The sequence below is a fragment of the Leptosomus discolor genome, chromosome 3 (genome assembly GCF_034619465.1).
Source record: "Leptosomus discolor isolate bLepDis1 chromosome 3, bLepDis1.hap2, whole genome shotgun sequence".
Lineage (NCBI taxonomy): Eukaryota > Metazoa > Chordata > Aves > Leptosomiformes > Leptosomidae > Leptosomus > Leptosomus discolor.
The window spans coordinates 66,197,580-66,218,991 of record NC_141393.1 but is presented as its reverse complement, the minus strand read 5'-3'; the positions used below and the strand labels follow the sequence as shown (position 1 = coordinate 66,218,991).

The 21,412-nt window shown below is 42.6% G+C and overlaps 1 protein-coding gene across 1 annotated transcript in view; it reads right to left on the bottom strand.

The window, feature by feature from the left end:
* NIBAN1 (niban apoptosis regulator 1) overlaps positions 1-20,858 on the bottom strand; it is a 65,042-nt gene extending 44,184 nt beyond the window's left edge. The window contains exon 1 of the mRNA XM_086463038.1: positions 20,804-20,858. Within this exon, the coding sequence (XP_086319164.1) occupies positions 20,804-20,858 (55 nt within the window). The remainder of the gene's footprint in view (positions 1-20,803) is intronic.
* Positions 20,859-21,412: the final 554 nt, after the last annotated feature.

Here is a 21,412-nt window from a genome sequence, read left to right as displayed (position 1 = left end):
GGGAGAGCGTGGGAGGACTCACTTCATAAAACCTAGAAGTTTGAATGCAACATCATTTCAAAATCTCTTTAATATATCACATATTTTGTTGTTACAAAGCATGGTGATACAATGGGATCACTTTCTGACATCACGTGGACTGTTGGCCATAAAGATGCTACAGTAGAAATTGTTCAGGGCTGACATAACCTACAAGACAAAAATGTTGTTTCAGAGCACTACACCATAGGGTGCTATGTCATGATTCCAGCAGACAGTCTGCGTGCTTGCCCTGGTAAAGACAGAATTGCTCACTATGACTTTGAGTAACCTGTTTTGCACATGTATTAAACATACCAAAAAAATATTTCCATCATATCATCCATCCATATGTACACCCAGCAGCTCCAGAACTTGCTACCAGCGTGGACTAGTGGTTGTAAGCTGGGAAAATGAATCAGTAGACGAATGTTTCTTAGTTCTGGCATTTCTAAATTGTTTTTCCTAATACATGGTTAATCTTTCTACGCCTTAGCTAAGCCAAACCAGACAAATTCTTCCTGATGATAGTCTGTTCTCAGGTTCAGAAAAGTAAGATAATAACCTTAAACACATTTGCAAAATCTTTAGAAATAAATGGATTAAAGAATGATTGCATTCACACTTTGCAAGAAATACTTCCAAGCATTAAAGGGTCTATATTCATCTAACTAAGTCTCTCCTTTTACAAACAGTTCTCTACTTCTCCATGGATGATAACATCTCCCAGCCAGCAAAACCACACTGCTCACTGAATTTTTAATTCTGCAGAAGAGACAGGAGGAAGTGTTGGCACCTCATCCTGTGGGGAAGGAGGTTTCTTCCTATGGCTGCAAAAAAGCATCAATTAAGGTTAAGGTTTTAGAAAACAAGTGTATAATTATTGAATTAATCTGCTCACCAAACCCATGTAAATGTGTCTTTTTCTGTGAATATTACAGATGGGGAAGGGAAACCACAGTTCTGCGATGCAACAGACAAGCTTTAGAATTCAAGTTAGGTGAGAAACACCAAGAGTGGCACAAGGGCATTAGCTGCCTGGATCCAGGGTTCTTCAAAACTATGGAAATGTCTGGTTTGACACGAAGGGAGGAAGACACACTGACGCTCAACTGTAAACGGAGACCTCAACCGAGTCTCTTCTCACCCCTCAAAACAATCTTGGTCTGAATAAGTACACCTGGTTTTCTCTCTCTCACTTTACTCGGACATTACTATAGCAGCTGCTACTGCCCAAAAGACCCAGTTTGGGTTGGGAAGCAGCCCCTTGCTTTCTTCCAGCTGTGAAATGGGTGCAAAGGAAACAGAATTAGGTGCAACGGAGAGAAGGAGGTCTTCCCTTCCCTCACAAAACCAATGCGACTGCTCCAAAAGCCCCTGCTAAATTTAGTCCAGGGACAATCCACAGGCGGAAGCAGAGGAAATGAGGCAAAAGGACATGAAAAGAAAATAAAGGGGAAGAAGCAAATGGAAGACAGGAGATGGCCTTCTGGCTGCCTGGGGCTTCTCAACATGAGAGACCTGGCCTCCTTTTCCCTTTTTTCTCCCACTGAAAGTTGAGCAAGGCTGTAATCAAGATCCCAGTATTTCCAAAGCACTATAAAAGAAGGAAACAAAGTGATCCACACATTTTTGATGGGTTTTTTGCAAAGCTAAATGGACCCATTAAACTTAATTAATCATTCCTTACTTGGCAGAGTTTATGCCTTTGATTATTCCAGATTAAAGTTGGGACCCGAGCAATAAACATATACCTTCTGCTAGCAAATTCAGAATTAATTCTGGAAATTTTATCCTGAAAAGAGGTCAAGTAAAAATCAAAACAATCCCTAAGTTTCTGCAACTGCAGCAGTATCAAAGACGAAGGACTGCCTTCACATTCACCAGATCTGCTCTTCCTACAACCAGCCAGTGCCAGCAATCCAGATCACCAGAGGTAGAAGAAATACTCCCAGGTCACAAGGTCGTAGGTTAGGGAAATTAAAGGGAAAAAAGCAAAAAGAACTGTGTTGAGAAAGAATTTGATGTAAATATAACAGAGGACACAAACAAAGCAAGACCTTTATCTTACAGTCACTCCTGCACCAATGCTGGGGTTTACGGTATAATTAATCTTTGTCCCAGCAAACTGTTGAAAAGTATTTACTTTTTCAGACTTATTTCTAGCCATAATTCAGAGAACCACCAGAGCCCCACTGAGCATTTGACTGTGACTCCAAGACAGGCACAGCTACAGTGTCACTTGCTGTGACAGGAAGGTGGTGGCACACAACTCCGCAGGTGGAGTCCTAAATTCGTCTTGTTTCCTCTGTGGAGCTGGCTTCACTCAAGCCCGCTTATATATGGTGGAATCAAGCTCAGAGGGCTTACGGTCCAGCCACTTGACAGTCTGCCAAATGTTGTACATTATTCTTCTTCCGCTTGGATGAATTTCAGTTCCTCAAGCATTCATGAAAGCATCACTGAGAAGACAATAGGGCTAGCACTGCTGTTTGTTTTTTCCATTTCTAAGAAGACTTCCTGGGAAGAAGCACCAGTCAGCTATTGTCTCTCTCACTATATGTGTGTTTGAGTCTCCTTGGCCATTCGGCTCTTCTGCCTCAGTGTTTCAGTCCTCCTTCCTTTTTGAAAAAAAAAAAAAGGTAAGTCACCTCATTTCCTTTCCATTTATCTTTCACGTTCAGAAGGGCTGTGACAACATGACACAACTAGAAAGGAAAAAAACAAATCAAAACCAACTTCTTCCAGCACCGTGTTTGCACAGTAGGACCACATGAGCTTCTGGGCTCCGAAAAACAGCTGTGCTGGTTATTATTAAGAAGAAGAAATTTGTTCCCAAGAACTTATTTGGAAATGGTTCAGTGAGAGTTCTCCTGCTGGTTTGCAGTAATCCTTGAGGTCTTCAGCAGGACCTCCGTGGATAGACATGCCAAAATTACTTGCCCATACATCATGACTTGCGGCAATACATAACCAGAACATGTTCAAGACCTGCTTTTCTATCTATGGTGGCAATTCCTCAATTAGTGCATTAACAGTTTGCTTTCATCGCTCTCACCTCTATACAATCAACTATTGAGCTCCAGTTTTGTAAGTCTCAGTTCTTCTATCATGGGTCTCCTTAAAATTCTCCCCATCAACCCAATCTGAGCTCCTATCAACATGGATGCTGATCCTTCCTGTCTTTTTGGAGAAGAATATGGTCCTCTGTTTTATTTGTCCATATCAAAACTTAAATTCTTCATCTTTCTGTGTTTTGTAAAATGTTTTATTTAGGCGACTAACTAAAAACAACCCTAAGAATGCAACATGCAAGGGCTGATAAGAATAAAAAAAAATACCTCTTGTGTGATAAGAGTTTTATCTGGCAAATTTATGTATATCAGATTACATTGTCATTTTCTGAATGCAGAAGTAATCATTAGTAATTCTACTGTAAACATATTTAGCTCCTATCTACTCAACTGCATTTTAAGCACACTATCACAGCTCATTTCACTGGGGAGGCAGGCAGCCACCAGTCTCATGTACAGACTCACAACTGGGGAGAAGGATGCTAAAAGCACTCCTCTGTGGCAAAAGGGGTGACTAAATGTTTATGTTAGTGCAGGTCTTCATAAAAAAAAAGAGCACATTTTGGGTAATAATAAACAATTATTATTATTATTATTATGTGGTGGTGGTTTGAAATTTCAAAATTATACAATGTGTTTTGCTTTGTGTCTTTCCCTAAACTCCTCAGTTAAGTGATTGCAGAAGATAAAGGAGAGCCTATGAGACGGCCTAGTTTTTGCTGCAGCCTCTGCAGGGCTGCTCTGCAAAAATTTGCCATGAGCCCATGTAAGTGTCCGATATCCACAAACTGCCTCTTAACAGAGTAACACTCATTTTGAATCTCATCCAAATCTGAATCCCTCCAAAGGCTGCCTGCCTTTACTGACTATAACTAAATTTCAAGCCATGTTTGCATTCTTCAATGGTGGCTTAAAGTCAGTCTGTGGCTATCTGAGAAGCAAATGCAGTGAAAGCCACATAAATCCATTTTCTGTCTTCATTTGTGCTGATGGGATTCACCAGCCTGATGGAGTGCAGGATGAGCACTGAATTTCTACGAAATGTTTTCCCACCTAACAGCATCCAGCATGGCTTCAAAACACCCCCAAGAGCTCTTGAATCCACAAAAACATTTCAGAGACTTTTCTATCCCTTACGATTACTCCTAAAGACCTCTAATATAAGTGAAATCTTCTCTTGCGATGAGATGCCACTCGAGCTGCACGCTACTCATGCAGCAGCAAAACTTCTTTGTATCCTAGGATGCTACTTCTTCACTATTTACCCTTTCAAGCATTGCTGAGCAATTATTTCACCAATAGTTTCACCATGGGTTTTGCATAAACCCAGCAGCTTCATACAAACAGGCAGGCTCCTGGTTAACTAAAAAGCAGATCAGTGAAAAGGATGACAGAATAAGAACAGGCCAGGAACTCTGGAAAACTGTATTCACAAAAAATGCCAATATGATTCATGGATTCTTTATGATTTCCAATGCAAAACCACAGACAATAGGAGAGACAACGTTGAAAAACTGCATCTTATGGTGTCCGCTTTACACCGAGCTTGACTAGCAAAGATGTGACAAACCTTTGAAAATGAACCAGTCAGGTTGAACCTTCTGGCTCCAAAAGTTGAGTTTAAATGGAGTCATGACTTTTTCTTTGCATGTATCAGAAATTCAGAGGTCAGGACAACAAAACAAGGCCTCAGACTTAACACACTGGTTTCCAATTTTGCTTGCAGGCATGTCCCTCTGAGGGACATGTGCCTTAGCTAACAGCCACAAAAGCCATAGTCGAGGAGATTACAGTCTTCTTACAACCTCTTTTGAATCAGTAATGAGGTCAGGTCCTTGTATTGTAATTATTTCACTTCTAGAAGTACCTCTCTCACTAAGAGGATAGTATACATGGTTGAAGATTCAAAGGCATTTCTGAAAATTATTTTTGCTGCCACTGCTGTGAGTCAACTTCTCATGTTTCCAGAACTGCTGGATAACAACCACCAGCGCCAGGTGGATGATCAGCACCTCAGAAGCCAAACTGAAAGTATAAATGCCCACTGAAGTTCTAAAAATCACATTTTTTGCTTGGATGTATTAAAAATATCCGCTTAATGTGCTTCAGAAGAACCTTCTGAAAGAAAAAAATGAAAGCATAGGATCTTATCTGATTCAAGAACTAGTACAGAGCAATGTGAAGAAAGCTGGAGAAGATAATGTAGCCCTGGCTTCAAGATTGAACAGATACCCTAACATGCTTTTTAAACTCTTAATTTCCTAGGGTTCCTCTAACTTGTAAAGTACTGTATCTTGGAACTGAAAGAAAACAATATTATAGTAAAGAAACACATTAGATAGAAAAGTAAAACTGCTTCTCTAAGCAGCACACGTATTTTTTTAAGTTACTTAAATAAAAAAAAAAAAAGTCTTTTAAATGCATTAGAACTACACTTTTTGCAAAACTGCTCTGGAAAACTCGTTTTTTAAACATACACTCTTCTTTGCTTGTCTACTGTATATAAATTGCACGTCTTCTGGTTAACATATTATTCAGTCTGGAATAATTACACATCAGAGAGCAGCCTAAAAAGCTAATCTTTAAACTCTACAGGTCTAAAAAAAGATCCCAAGGCATGTTTTATGAATACAGAATGGCGTCAGCTGACAAATATATGGCACAGTCCATATTATTGTGGTTGCAACCAAGAACCACATGAATCAACGTTATGAGCTTGGTTTTGCATTATTCAAGATGACAGGACTTCTGAAGAAAAGCAAGAGCATGTTCTATAATCGTGAGAATCCACTATGAAGATAAAAGAAAATTAGCCCCACAACATGGTAAAGAAAATACAGAATACAAGCAATATTGCATTTTATCAGCAGTGTGCACTTCACTGGAAGACTACATAATATTGTAAAAATCAAACAGCTGCTACAAGAAGCAACAATGAATAGAAACACTTGGATTTACAACTAAAACTAACAGGGACAGAATTGACAAAGAAATATTTTCAGTTACCATAACCATATTGTTTTAGACTTACATCACACAAAAGCTATTTCAACAGGAAAACCTGTCTTAGCCAACAGCTGGAAAACTCATAGCTTTATTCTGGAAGGAAAGCGGACTTATTACTTTTTACAGATGTCTCCATTCCCATCATCCAAAAGAAGTTGAAACTATGAATAGAGAGATGGGCCCCATCTGAAATATGGCTTTCACATCCTCCCACGGCTGCGCATGCTCACATCTCTGGCACCTATTCAGCCTATGCTACTATATGTAATGGTCACAGAAACTCAATCTGACATTTTGTATAGCATCTTCAAATTCAGCTTTAAATTTATGTTTGGTTCAGTCTCTCAGAAAATCGTGCATCGCTTCCAACAGCAGAACTCCGGATGCCTCAGCTGTCAGAGAGGTTGGATTTTATTTTTAAAATTACTCTTTTGCTGACAGTAACAATAAAACCTCAGCAAGTGTTCACCTACACCATTCAGCCCCACACCCTGTGAGACCTGGCTGTAAGAGCACCCTCCAAGGCAAGTGTGATTTCGGTTTGTATTCACCAAGTAACACCTGCCAGTGCCAACTGTTACAGAAAGAGTACAGCAACTTTTCAGTTGACCACACTTTCTACTGCCTAAATATTTAAGGCACACTAAGGAAAAACTGTGTGGCAAGATTAATAACTAACAAACCACAAGCTCGTGCTCAAAATTACCACATAGTATTTTATAATCTTATCAACACATTGGGTTTGTATGTTTGTTTACATTGGTAACTCCCTTGTATCTCAGTGTGGTATCAGCTTTAGACATCCCCATTCCGGTACGAGATGTGTTGAGCAGCTTCATGTTTTTTCCACGCATAAGGGAAGTTGGTGATAAATTCAGATGGGGTCCTTCCTTCCTCATTCACTTCAAACCCAACTTCTTCCTACAACAAATCCTAGTGCTGCTTCTCACTGCGCTGCTTCAGTTTATGATTTGTCACCATCACTTGGCTACAGCTCCCAAATCATTATCACGAACACATCAAGCCCTTAATGCCCAGTCTCCAAAGTCTTCTACAGAAGTTTGTTTTGTTGCAGATCTCGGGTGCATTTCACAGTAAATATCGCCTCAATTTTGTTACAGGCACTCTTCCTCCCCACTACTTCCCTTGGGTTTGGTAGGACATCGTTTGAAATCAGCTTGCTGCGGGGCTCTCCTGCTGTCAGCTAAAATACACTTGAAACTCAGGAACAGGAGGAAGGAATTGAAGTTGTGGTAGTGAACACTGAACAAGGGGACCTTTCTTCTACAGCTTCTGAGGAAACTCCATAATGAGGACAATTGGACTGGCAAAGGAACTGCTGTGCTAGTGAAATACCCACAGTCCCTCCAGCAGCACAGCAATTACGTACCATCAAACCAAGAACACACTGCAGCCATTTCCTAAAGAAAGCATCTGCCACATAACTAAAATACTTGTCTCTAAAGGAAGGAGAGAAACGGGAGCCAAATCCTAATACTGGACTTAAAAATGCAGCATAGCCAATGTTGCAGACTGGTAAAGTATCACACATCTAGAAGGTTAAATTAGGATTCAAGTTTTCAAGATGTCTTGATTTTAGCACCCAGAGAGAGAGGTACTCAAATCCCACATCAGTCCACACAAGCACCGATATCCTTCCCCATTCCTTCAGCCTGTTTTTGATCAACAGGCTGATGCAAGCAGCTATTGACATCATTTTCTACTCAGCAAATTATTTGCTTCTGTAGTTCAAAAAGTTTTTTGAACTTCCTAGAGATCCATTTCTTCTATTAAATACATCGCAATGGCTGAATCAAGACTTTGGCATGGGCTACAAGTACCTTTCACATACAGGTCGGACTCAAAGCTCATGGAAACTGGGAGCAATGCTTGTCCTGTGGCCTTTCATTAGTCTGCTCAAGATCTCTCTCCAAATCATAACGTTTGATTTGCCCCACAAGCTGAATAAACAGACAAGGAGGCTAACATAGCTTGCCATCCTGCTTTGGATAGAAAATTTCAGATTTTTGAGGTGAACATATGATTTATTATGCTCCATATCCAAAGGGATATATGTCCCTCCTTCACAGAGCGCACACTTGGATTAATCGTGTTGATTTCCCTAGATTCAAATCTTCCTGTGCAGCACATACAGGTTTGCTTCACAGGATTTCTGATTGTTTACCTTTTTTCAAACCAAGAGATGCTGAAACAACCATTGGCTCCAGTCTATCAAGCCTCCCATGCAAGGTATAGGAAGCTACAGCAGGTAGGTATGCACCCACCTACCCCTCATTTTGGTACATTATGGTACTGAGCAATGCCTCCAAGGTCTGATCCATGAAATGCCACAGGCTGGTTTGGTTTTTATAAAGCATGACTCCCCATGAACAATCCAGCAGCTGTGTTACTTTACATCAGGTTTCTCTAACAGTTTACAGCTTTGTTTTAGTGTGTCACCCTTTCCTCCATACACAAGCTATCTGCTAATTCAAACCTGCAGAGGAGATGGACACGTCTTCACCATGCTTGCTGACATTTGCTACCTTCCTTTCGTTTTTTTTCGCAACATTTGGTTTTGGAATAATTTTTTCAACATCACTTTGTCTCAGTCTAAGCCCTTCCTTCTTCATTAAAAATATGGCAGCATAACAGACCTGCGCTCTTACCACAGTCTCATTACATGATCATTTTGCCTTCTGCAAATAAGGACCATAAGAGGGGTAAAGGAAACGGACTCCCTGTACCCTGGCCATAGCTGGAAAGCCTATTGAAAATTATCAAGCTTGGTAAAAACACTGATAAATAACTAAATAACCATGATTATATTTTAAAAGCACATGAAAATCAAGAACTCATGTCTCCTCTGCATCTTTAATTCATACAGTCCTCTTTTCCATGTGCCACTTCTAAAGGGTGGTGGGACACTGGAACAGGTTGCCCCCAAAAGTTGTGGCTGCTCCCCCCTTGGAAGTGTTCAAGGCCAGGTTGGATGGGGCTTTGAGCAGCCTCACAGGTATCCCTGCCCATGGCAGTGGGGTTGGAACTAGGTGATCTTTAAGGTCTCTCCCAACCCAACCCATTCTATGACTCTATGATCTTTTCTCCTCCAAAAGCACCATAAACCCCACCATCAAATTAGATCAGCTGACAATCTGCATGATTTTTGGGCTCCTCCTTGCAGATGCATCAAAAGCAACTCCAACATCTGGATGCTTCCCTCCAGCCACACTCACAAACTATCATTAACCTCAAACACTCCTTCTGTCAGTAGTTTTGCTGCTGCTTCCTGGGCCCAGAGCAAAGGCTGATGGAGCACAAGCAGAAGTCGTTAAAGCTACTTTTCTTTACAATCACATCTAAAAATACCATCTTTTCTTTATAACTTCGTATGGTACCTGCCCCATTCATTGCGGAGCTCTGAAAGTTTGTGGCACGGTGAGCTGGAAATAGCAAGAACTTGATCTACATTTAATGCAGGTAAATAGGCCCCCAAAGAACCAGATCTTATCTCTGCTACAAAATGTAAAGCTGAACAAAAAGGATGTCACTTATGGGAGAAGCTCCCAGATGGCTCCTGCTGCCTTCTTCTTCTGACTTACACAAGTACTGAGTGCCCACAGTCACACCTGAGCACAGCTGGAGCCCAGCTGGAAATCTGGGGAGAGCATTAAAATGGCCAGTTCCCTGAAAAATTAAGCACTGAGTTTGCCAAGCCCCAAATTAATAGCCCTAACTCCTCATGCATGAAGGAAAATACCGCAACCTATCGTAGTATCTCAGCGGGTAGATCAGCTGATTGACACCTGCACGGCACTTTGTAGCTTGGCAGGTGTACAGGAAATCTCAGAAGGCGAAAAAAACGAAAGAAACAACAGATCTGAGGCTTCCTACTGAATGAAGCGAATAGAAAAATATATCAAAGAGCTGCCTTTGCATCCTGGTCTCCTTTGCACCAGCGGTGAGTTCAGGGCTTCAGATCCACAGACCTTTTCAGCTAACACAGAAAGCTTATACAGTAGAGAATTGTGTCCATTTTTTGGCACTGCCTTTGTCTACAGGGGTGAACAGCTGCCGGTAGCTGTGCATTGTGCAGCTATTTGCTAGACTACACAGATGGCAAATGTGGAAAAAAGTTTTAGCAGGTAAACACTGGCAGTGGCTAGAAACCCTTCCCACTTGCCTTTGGTTTCCCTTATTCCAGCTCTACAGCCCCCAACCCCTTCCCTCCTCTTGCAGGATACACCTGAGCTGCTCAACAGAACATCCAAAGAGAAGAACACCACATTTTCTTTACCTTAATTCTCAAAAAAAAAAAAAAAAAAAAAGCAAAACACCTCATCCATTTGAGCTGCAGTTTTCTCAAAAAGGCAATTTGAGGCAGACAGCATGGAAACTTCAGTCTGAACAGCTGAAGACTGGCGAAGTTTCATTTGCAACTGAAAACAGTGGAAAGCATCTGGCAGACTAAATTACAGACAATGATATTACTCCACAGAATAAGAGAAAAAAAGCCTTTTTTACCTTTGCGCAGACCCTGCAGTTAAGTCTTTGCCTGGGGATGATGAAAACTTGCCTTTCCTCTAGTGTGACCACTACAGTATGTGGAATATCAAGTGAAAATACACAAGGATCCTCTGTATCACACTCAATAAAAGCAAGTCAGTCTTTAGACAACGTTCACCTACGATATTTAACGTCCCCAACGCTGCTTCAAGAATCGGGTCTTCAGTTATCAACATCACAACAAAGCTCTGCAGAGAATCGCAGCACAAACAGCAACTGTAGTTTCATGCAGAGGAAGGAAAATATCACGTAAAGCTTTAAAAATTGCTTCCTGAGATTACAAATGAGAGGGGCTGAAGAGGACTGCTAGCTAAAAGGACAAAGATGAGTGAGCTAGACACTGAGTGGCAGGATGGGGGTGGCATCTTTCGTAAATTTGAAGCAATGATGCCCGTGTATCTCTGAAATGAGTAAGGAAAAGCTCCTTGGCAGGCAGCAAGTTTCCAGATACAGCACACAAGGGCAATATTTCTTAGCTGGGATCCCAGGCACACAGAACTAAAAACCAGTAGTTAATCCAGGAAGGCATTACTCCAGTGAATGAGCCATCACAGGCAGCAAGCAGGGGATCTTTAGAAACGGTATGCATGGACAGAGCTTGCTTGACCGGGGAACGTAAACCTTCATGGGAAATCCCAGATGTTTTTACAATATAAAGAAGCTGTAGACATTTTTTCGTAAGGTTGGCTGTGCAGGTATTTAGTGATCACGAGTGCTTAAAGGTCCAGCTGGTCCCTAGCACGTATCATAGCTGTTAACGCTGCCTGGCTGGGACACATCAGCACAGTGCAGCTGGAACTGTTGCAGAGGCCTGAGGCTGCACTGAGGATTGCCACAGCCTGCTTCTCGTAGTCCTGGCACTCCCTGGTCCCATGCCTTCATTTCTCTGGACCTTTGCTTTAGCTTTTTGTGTTTTGCCTGAAGAGTAAACAATCAGGAACAAGGATTGCCTTATGCTCTTTGTACCACGGACACCCTTTGTAAGGGCCAACATGTCCCCCACACAACAACTAATGTGCGATTCAGGTGTAGATGACCTTTTCTGCAAGCTGCCCGTTGCAATGTACGAGAGCCTCGGTCAAAATGTGTATTGACATTAGAAGCACAACACAGAATGAACCTGGAAAAAACAGCAGCATTTTTGGGGAGCTATGAACCGATTGTCTTACACCAATGATCTTCTTACAAGTCCACTATCACTTGAAAAGGCATCACCGCTGTTGGTGCTGTCAGCAGAGGGTCCAAAAACAGTTTAGGCACTGATGTGGGTGGCTTTTCTCAGCCTGGCCAGAAACCATAACGGGGAGGATGCATCACATTCACTGTTTAAGCAATGACATGTAATAAAACCAACCTGAAGATCAGCTGACATGCTCACTTTGCATAAATCTCAAATGCAGAATTTATTCTGAAGGACAGATCATGGCTTGCTCCTGGGAAGATAGATAAAGCAGGTAGCAAGCCAGAAACCTCTGCTGCTGTTTTCCACCCTGGAGTTAATGCTTTGCTGCACCCCACCACTGTAGCTATGCCAGCCCATCGAGCAGCACAGTGCCAGGTGTGGCTTGAGGCAGTCCCAAAGGAGTGCACACTGCTCCGACCTAAGGGTTGGCACAGCACCCTCTGAGATCCTGGAGCATGACCATGCACCTGCAACAGCCAGCAGCAAACTTCTACCAACCACCACGGTCACACTGTGACAGCTGACGTGGTGCCTCCCCCTATTGACACGGGCCTCGCCACACGTTCAGCAGAAAACTACCTGAGAGACACTTGTCTGGTCTGGCACGGAACAGGGATTGCATGCAAACACTGAACATGTCATTCACAACAAAAGCCTCTGTAGCATCTGCACACTCCTGAGGGCAAGGCAGAAGAACAGGCTTAGAATCAAGATCACACAAACAACATCAAAAAGTTATTTCTGATACCTATTTTTGGATTAGAAAATTTATTTAGAAAACAAATTAGCTACTCTATTCCTTATTTCACTTATTTCCTAGAAGAATCTCAATCATATAAAAATAATCTACATATTTTTGAAAACTATATTGCTTTTAACTTTTTAATCATCTAACTAGAACATAAGAGTCAGCCTCGCTTTTGTTTTCTCCTTCCTGATACTGCCAGCTAAGACAACTACCTAGTTTTAAAAAAAAGATGCAATAACTAAATAACAACTTCAGTAGCACTACAATGGCCTAATATGTAGGCTTAAAGCTTTAATGCTATCCAAAGTGTAAGAACAACTGTCTATGTCTGAGGTATTAACTAATATCTTATCACAGACGCACGAAGATTAAAGGCTTATGATTTCACAAATTAACACTTAAATACCTAGAGAAACTAATTCACACAATTCTTAGGTTATGCATCTCAAGTTAAGCATTAGTACAGAATCAGCTCCAAATTTTTTTATATGTAAGACTAATAAAAAATACAGGATAAAGTTTTTAGAAAACCCAAACAAGCAAGTCCTTTCTTCACACAAGTTTGAGCCATTTCTACAGTCTTGCTTTCATGTAAGACTTGTCCTTGTTTCATCACTATGCCTTAACTGCAGAAGCAACTAAAATGCTTAGATGCATGTTCAAAAACTTGAAGCCACTTTTAATTGTTCTTTAAGTGTGAAGAGAACAGCATGTTCACTATATGCAAAGCAAAAAGCTGTAGAAAGAAATGCTGCTGTACTTTAAAAGCAGCCATGACCATAATGCTTACGAATATCATCCTTCCTGATCTAGACACTGGCTTTTCAGCTACTACTGCCCATAGGCATCAACAACAAAGCTGCTTTAATCATTTCAGAGCTTGCTTTTTCTCCCTTTAATATCAATAAAATTTCTATCAGATGCAAAGATTGTCTTACAATTAGTGGCCAAGCTGCACTAATTAAAGAACCTCCAATCTCAAGATTTTGGAAAATATCAAGTATAAAAGAGCAGCAGACTCCATACTTAGACTGTGCCACTCAATTACAGGTTTTGGGGGCAAAGGTGAGCTTATTTCTCACTTTTTCTATTGAGAAGATCTTTCCGTTGATACTTGTGTTTAATTCAACATTGTACAGTTTCTTACATAAAGATAGCAGAAAAGCACGAAAAATGCCACATGCCTTCCCCTACCACCCAGCGATTTCCTTCACTCATATTACCTGAAAAAGACCTTTTTTCCCAGAAAGAAACCATCTTTCAGTTTTCAAACTCAGGCTCTGTAGCAAGTGTTATGTAGCACATTATCTTTAAGGTTAGTTCTTGTGCAAGCAATACAGTTTACTTTGGTGTAAGGGAGCTTGAGACGATCCTGCTGAACAAGCAAGGAGCCTAACCTGGCTTCCCAGATGCTTTGGCAGAAGGAGGAGCTGTGCCACAAAATGGATAACTGAGATTTTTGGGTTTATGAAAACCTCAAACCATTTAAGGAAGGTAAATGGGGTGTAATCAGAGACAATCCTTGTATTGACAAACTGAAGAACAAAATCTTACCTCCTGCTTTGATTAGAGAAATTCCTGACCATGTCCGTTACAAGATAACATGACTGTAAACTTCCAAAATTGCTCACAGTACTTTTGAAAAAAGTTAATTAGCTGAGCAATGGAAACTGACTAGAGAAGGTATCTCCTGCCTTAATCTCCCAAAGCTGAAATCTGGAAGTTACCAAGTACAGTAAATTCTGTTCAAGTTTGGTGGCAAATATCTTTCCCATCAATCACTTCCCTGGACACCTTTTGCTTGCATTCAGTCTAAAGCTAAGACAAAATGACTGGCCCCTTGAATTAAAGGCTATAAGAACCAAAGAGAAGCTGCCTCTCCTTTCCAACACAGACAGGCACCATTTATTAAAACTATGAGATGAAAATCCGCCACTGACTCCAACAGCAACAACCTCTCTGAGTACAAAAACTTCTGAGAAAGCAAGTAAAGCCAAACGGATTTTCCTTCAAAATCTCACTTCTTAAGGTCGTCAGGAACTTGAAAACTTAGCAAGGTGCATGAAATGAAGAATAGAATCTCATATCCATATTGAAATTTGAATTTCCTATGCATTTTACTTCATTTTTTCATTCCATGGGTATTTATGCCTGTTTGGATTGGTCTAGCTAGTACTTGCTAAGTGCTACCCTGCAATCATGAATTCTGGATTCAACACACATTTGTAAAAGAAAATATTACTCTCCCTCTCCCTTAGATTTTGGGCATCACAGAAAAAGTCATATCAGCTTTTACAATAACCCTGAGAACATGAAAATGAAAAGCACCCTCTAAGAGCTACAAAGCTCTTACCAGCTAAGATGCTGGTAAATCCAGAGAGACATCACACTCCTGCTCTATATGATGCTACAGCCATGCTCACCTGCGGGAAATGAAAGAAAAGGATTTCAAAAACATGGCAGGACAGAGCTTGTAACAGGCTGAGAGAAAAGGCAGTAAGAGCAGCCAAATTTTTTACAAAACTGTTATACTTGCAGTCATAAACCAAATTAAAACCAGAAGGACTGCACGACAGTTTAAAGCAGAAAATCCTACATCCAGTCTGAGTGCCTGTCCAAAAAAGGCCAACTTTTCCACAATTAATTCCAAGTTATTCTTCCATCCTCCAGCATCCATGCTCATGGCTATGTGCACGCCGGCTGGCTGCTGGTGAGAATTTCACTCCAGAGCTGTATGAGGCACTTGAGTTATCTCCCTCCGAGTCAGTGGGACTTACCTCGATACAACCAATGGTTCAGGCAGTCCCCTGTAAAGCTAGTGACCTATTTCCTTATCTCGTGTTCTAAGTAAAGGGTAAACCAGGCTCCTCTTCAGTCTCTAAAACCTGACAGAATAGAAGAGTTTATCTGCTATTTCTAAGTATGCTGCATCTTGTAGGAACACATCTAAAATGTTTTATCCTTGTTCAAAAAAAAACCCCATCTTAATTAGTACCATACTGAAATTCATAGGCAAAATAAATGACTAGAAAGAAATTTCTTACAGACATTAAATAATAGCTTTCACTGTCAACTGAAAAGAAGAACGGCTGGAAGGACTGCTTGGAAAAAAGTCCTGAACAATGAGGAAACCCACAGGGTGAATCCCTGGGTGCTGCGTGGTCACAGCAACATTGCTGCATCCCTCGGCCAGGCTGTCCCATCTGCCCCAGTGAGGAAAGAGATGGAAAAGAAAGGAGGGAAGGAAGAAAGAAAAATTGCATTTAAACAAACAAATCAAAAGCAAATTACTACAAAGCCTCATCCTCTGGACAGCTTTATATTTATAGAAATGGGCAGATTGGATATGATCAAGGAGGCTGAGCATCTTTAATAAAAAAACAGCCTTCAGAGAAGTTCAATTTTTTTGTATGCTAAACTCTTTTGAAGATGTACCTGTTGAAATTACTGGTGTTGGGTGCTTGAAATCTCTCCACCCCTCCAAATTTAAAAAATTTTGGTCCCAGCAGACCACATGTGACAGAGCAGAGCTTGGTCCCCTACTGCTGCTGCTGAGATTGCAGAAATGGAAAATCATTAAGATCCCCTCTCAGGGCCATTTCCTCCTTCTCCCCACTGTGAGATCTGCTTGCTTGCTTGTTTCTTGTCTAATATTAGAGATCCAAAGCAAAAATTTTCTATCAGCAATCTTGAAACCTCCAGCACAATCTCTCAAGGCATACTGCTACGTTGTTTTAACAGGCACTTTCATCTTTTTCCCCAATGTCATGATTGCACCCTGAGTCCATAACTCCCCACTACCGCCCTATACTGCTCCCTGTTGGGTGTACACTCATTAAATATCATTAGACAAATCATGCAACAAACACCTCCCATCACAAGTTTAGCCCATGCCTCATCAAACTGAAAGCATGAATTTTTTTAATAAACTCTTTTCACATGACCAACTCCCAGTCTTCTAATTATTACTGCCACTTTAAACTCCATCTATTTCACTCACATCCTGAGTAATTCCCATGTAGTCCTACCAAAACCCTACAAAGGATTATCTCTGCCACAAGTCTTTCCTTCTTTTTTAAGGGCTCAGTCCAAAACCTAGAGGAATTATTACAAAAATGTCTTTTAATTTCAAGGGGCTTTAAATCATTTGACTGTTTATAATGTGTATTTAAAGCATCTTAAGGATCTTAAATGGAAAAAATATTTTTCCATAGGTATGGTTAGAAAAATAGGCTTATGCTACATAGAACAGAAGACACCCTTGAAACTGCTATGGTTTCAAGACCAGTAATGCTGCAGGGCATGTCATCTGGCTTCCTGCCCCACTACTCCTTGCTGGCACTACATGGCTTCCTACTCTTCACTAAATATCCTCCACTCACCTTCTCCCAGCAGACACAAGCCATCCCCAGTGCTCACAGGAGTCCCTGCTGAGTCATTTTTCCATTATTTTACTGTGACATTAATCTCCTTCAGGTAGGAGTAAATTGTTTCACAAAACACTGCCATCCCCAAATAAGTCTTTAGGCAGCTTGTGAAGTACTGTCCCTGATTCAAACTTCACAAGGATGATCCCTGCCCTTGCAATTTCAAACACAGCCTCACATGTATCATACTGTGAAGACCACTTGAAAAATTATACATTGGCGTCATATATTCTCTCCTTAGGCACTTTTTGCTGCAGGAAATGGACATTACCAGGTCAATAACTAAATTAGCTGACTTTCAGGTATGGCTCAAGATATTGTCCCATGTACAAGTATACACAGCTCTCGATGATTTGCAATTTGGCTAGTTGAACACTACCACTTCTTCCTTAAGAGCACAGAAGCTGAAGTAGATTTTGGTGGAAATAACAGCCTTTGCAGTAACCGAGACACCGCATAGGAAGCCTTCATGATTTTCTCTGGGATTTACTTCTCCGACTGGTCTGACGAGGCTCGTGCTCATTCACTTGTGGGGAACCGCACAGAGCAAAGCATCTCCCAGGCTCTATCTGGGGGTGCCCAGCCTGAGGGCCATGTTCTTGCTAGTTTATATAGACACCTACACACATGTTTTTACATATTTTTTTTACATAATTTTACATATCACATAGTTTTTGCCCGTGTTTTGTTCTCCTCCCATCTCTCAAACAATGTGAGCAAACAGACTTTCGGAACTTAGAAAACCTGTATATTTGTATAAATGTTGATGAAGAAACCGTATCAGTTTATTGTTGAAAACTCCAGCCATCCCTTTAGCCCTCAGTTCCTCATTCCCATTCATTATATTGTGTTTTAGCTTAAATGTTATCTAAATAAACTACAAGACTTTACAATGCAGGGACACAGCTTCAGACAAATTAAATTATCATTACGGCACCAAGAAATTAAATTACACCATCATGACAACAACCGTACAGCAGTCCTGCTACACATTCAAGCAGGCATGTTTAATTCTGCCCTATGCAATTCTGGCTAACCTTGCCCTTGCAGGGACCAGCCCAGCATGCTGCAGAGCTGACATGCCACCCAAATAATTTTCTCTGCTGCAGGTTGAGGTTAGTGTGGCAGGAACTGACTCGAAGGATGCCAGTGTTCAACCACAGCAAACTTCTGCTGCAAAGGTAAGGAGATGGGAGCACGAGCCACCCATGAAGCTACGCTACGGGAGATGCAAAAATCTAGTGCTGAAACCAGGACATATAGATTGCAACTATAAATTTGTTTACTGAAACGCTGGTTGGGAGGGAGCACTAAAGATGACCTAGACCAAACTCTCACTTGAAGTAATACTCAGGATTTCCTGTCTTGAGTCTACTGATATTTGGGGGAATATGAGTGAGCATCCCAAAATGCACAGTTTGGAGAGTGTTGCTGGCTGCAGTCTCTCATTAAGAGGTGCAAGGCAGCATCCTTGAGCTTGCTGTCTCATGACCTCCCTCACCAGTGCCGTCCCATTCAAGCACTATGGATTGCCAGTTCTACTGACAAGAAGCAGGTATCTTCTTTCCATTTTTACTGAGGATCCCCCCGCATCACCTTTAGTGGAAAAAAAAAAAAGCTCCCAGCCCCCCAGTAAAACCCATCTAACCTTTACAGAGCCAGCCAAAAAATGTGCTGCTTATTCAATCTACAGAATCAGCGATTCAGCCCGCTTCCTCTTCAAATGAGAGCTCACCACAGCACTCTCTCTGGAAATATATCAGACCAAGATGTATAAGACAGATAAGCAAGTCCTGAATCTTGCAGACTCCAGCCTCAACAGAAGCAGTAGGTTTGGTGAGCTGACTGGACTGCACTCTATTTTGATTGAAGATGCTCCTCCTGATTCCTTTTCCTTCTTGAAAGTACTAATTTATGGGCAGCCTCTGTACAAAGTGCCTCGTTAATTATTTTTCAAAACAAGAGTTTAGAGTGGGGGATCCTCACTTACAGCAAGAACAGCAGACTTGAGCCAGGGGATAAGCACAATGTTTTAATTCCTTTTTTCGCAATGATTTTGCTTTCTCACTTGCCTCTGCAAAGATGTGATAGGCAAACCAGAGATGTGTCTGAAGAGCTTTCAGCAAAGCAAAGGCACCCTCCCTTTCAGCTACAGGGAAGTCTCAGATTCATACACCAAGTTCAGTTTCACATGTGTCCAAACAGATACGGATTTCCCGGCTTTCCAGCATGAGCTCCCCATTCGAATTCTAGATGATGTCCAGGGCAAAGACCTGCATGATTTCCTCTTGCACAGCTACGATGAAGCTAATAAGCTCCCTGAATCTCCTACTTTTTTTTTTTTTTTTGCAGTCGTTAGACATCAGCCTTTTCAGGGACTCACAACTGCCCTCACTCAGGGACCAGAAAACTCGAAATGCTGAACTGTGGAAATGCAATTTTGGCTGCAGCATGGGGATAAGTGTAAAGAAAAAAAGAAACCACAGGAATTGTACCTCATGGCTCTGACGGGACTTGAAACCACCTTCAGTGGGGCAGGAGAAAATTACAATACTGAGGGGACATTGTAGCAAAATCTCCGCATGTGAGGCCACAAGCTTTGCTGATTGCTTTTTAGGGTGAAAGCCTGTTAATATTTGGATGTCTTTCCCACTATGGGAATCTCTTGAAAAATCCACTGTGATTTCAGAAGACTTCTAACAGAAGAGTGGTTCCACATTTGCAGTCCCTCTAGACCAGAAAAAAATCCCAAAGCAACAGAACAAAAGGACAAGCTCAGCTGTGGGCACCACCCAGGAATCACCCTACAGTCTGAACCACCAGCACTGAGTTTGATCTCCCAGTCCACAGCAGGGAGGACTCTTGCAGGCTTCAGATGCACAATATATAATACACTGGAATAGGGCTTCGTTTTCACACGCAAATTTTTATTTTGCTTGTAAATCTCCAGCCTTAAAATTTGCTTTGTAAATACTTTACCTTCTACCTCACAGATTAGGAACATAGGTAGACAGGCAAGAGCAAGGTGTATTTCATTTTTTAACTACTTAAATAACAAAAATACCCCCCAAAATACAGAATTATGCTATTTTCCTTCATAGTTTAATCAGAATATGCATAAATTTAAAGCAAATTTTTTTTGGTTTCTCTCTCCTAACATTTTAATGGGATAAAAAAAATCTTGCACGAGTCTCAATAGTTTACCTAAACACCCACCTAGCAGTTTTCCCACTGCCTTCAATGGGCTTTGCATGACAGCGGGCCATATGGTCTTGATCCGATCTACCTTGGTAAAATCTGATGCCCTAAAAGTTTCGTCTGCCGGTGCTGGGGAACTGGGACCTTACTGTGACACGGACAGTTTCAGGTCGCATCTCTCCACATTCTTCGAAGTTTTTACTGCCTACTCTTCGGCATACTGTAACTCACTCAAGGGAAATTTTTAAAGCACTGCCGTTTAAGAAACGCCTTCTCGAAACCCTATCGGACACCGTCCCTCCCTGAACCGGCCCAGCTATGTGCCCAAACCGCGCTGATCCCACCGGCCCCCGAGCTCTGCCCGGTGCCCGGGGCTCCCGGCTAGCTGCTGCACCGCGCCCGGCCCCGGCTCCGCTCGGGACCCCGCCGCGCCGCGGGGTCTCAGGATTTCCTCCCCTCGCCCCCCGGGTGCTTTTCGGCGAGCTTTCCCACCAGCCCGCACGACTGCGGATGCGGCGCCCTCACAAGAAGTCTCGGGAGGGGAGGCAGACAGCCGCTTCGCCTGCCCCTCGCAGAGCCCTACCTCGGATGTAGGTGCACTTGCTCTCGTCCAGCAGGCTGGAGGCGGAGCCGCCCATGCTGCCGGCGGCGCGGGGCAGCTGTGCGGGGCGCTGCCGGGGAGCGCGGCCACACACCGCCGCCACACACCGCCACCGCCGCCGCCGCCGCCGCCCAGCCCGGCCCGGCCCGGCCCTGCCCTGCCCAACGTGGCCCCGCCCCACCCGGCCCGGCCCCGCGCTCCGCGCTCCGCGCCCGCTTCCTCTCGCAGGCGCCGCCTCTCGCCCGCCGCTGCCAAAAGGAGGTCGGACCCTGCTCCCCGCCCACTCTCTCTCTGCCTCTCCCACTCACCCTCCCTCCAGCTGCCCCTCTGCCCTGCCCGGGAGCGGACCCTGGGGCTGCCCCTCCCAGTCTCGCAAATTTAGGAGCAGAAGGCGGCAGGAGGCTCCAGCAGAAGCTGCAGAGGCAATGGAGAAACGTCCATCTGCGAGTCAAGTGGGGTGTGCCCCTAAGTGCGCGTCCCCATCTGTTTTCTTTGGCCCATCAAAGGCACAGCACTGGTGTTTCCTCTTGCCCGCGCGTAATCCCCATCTCAAAATCTGCATCCCCTTGGAGACACGCTTAGACCCTTTGA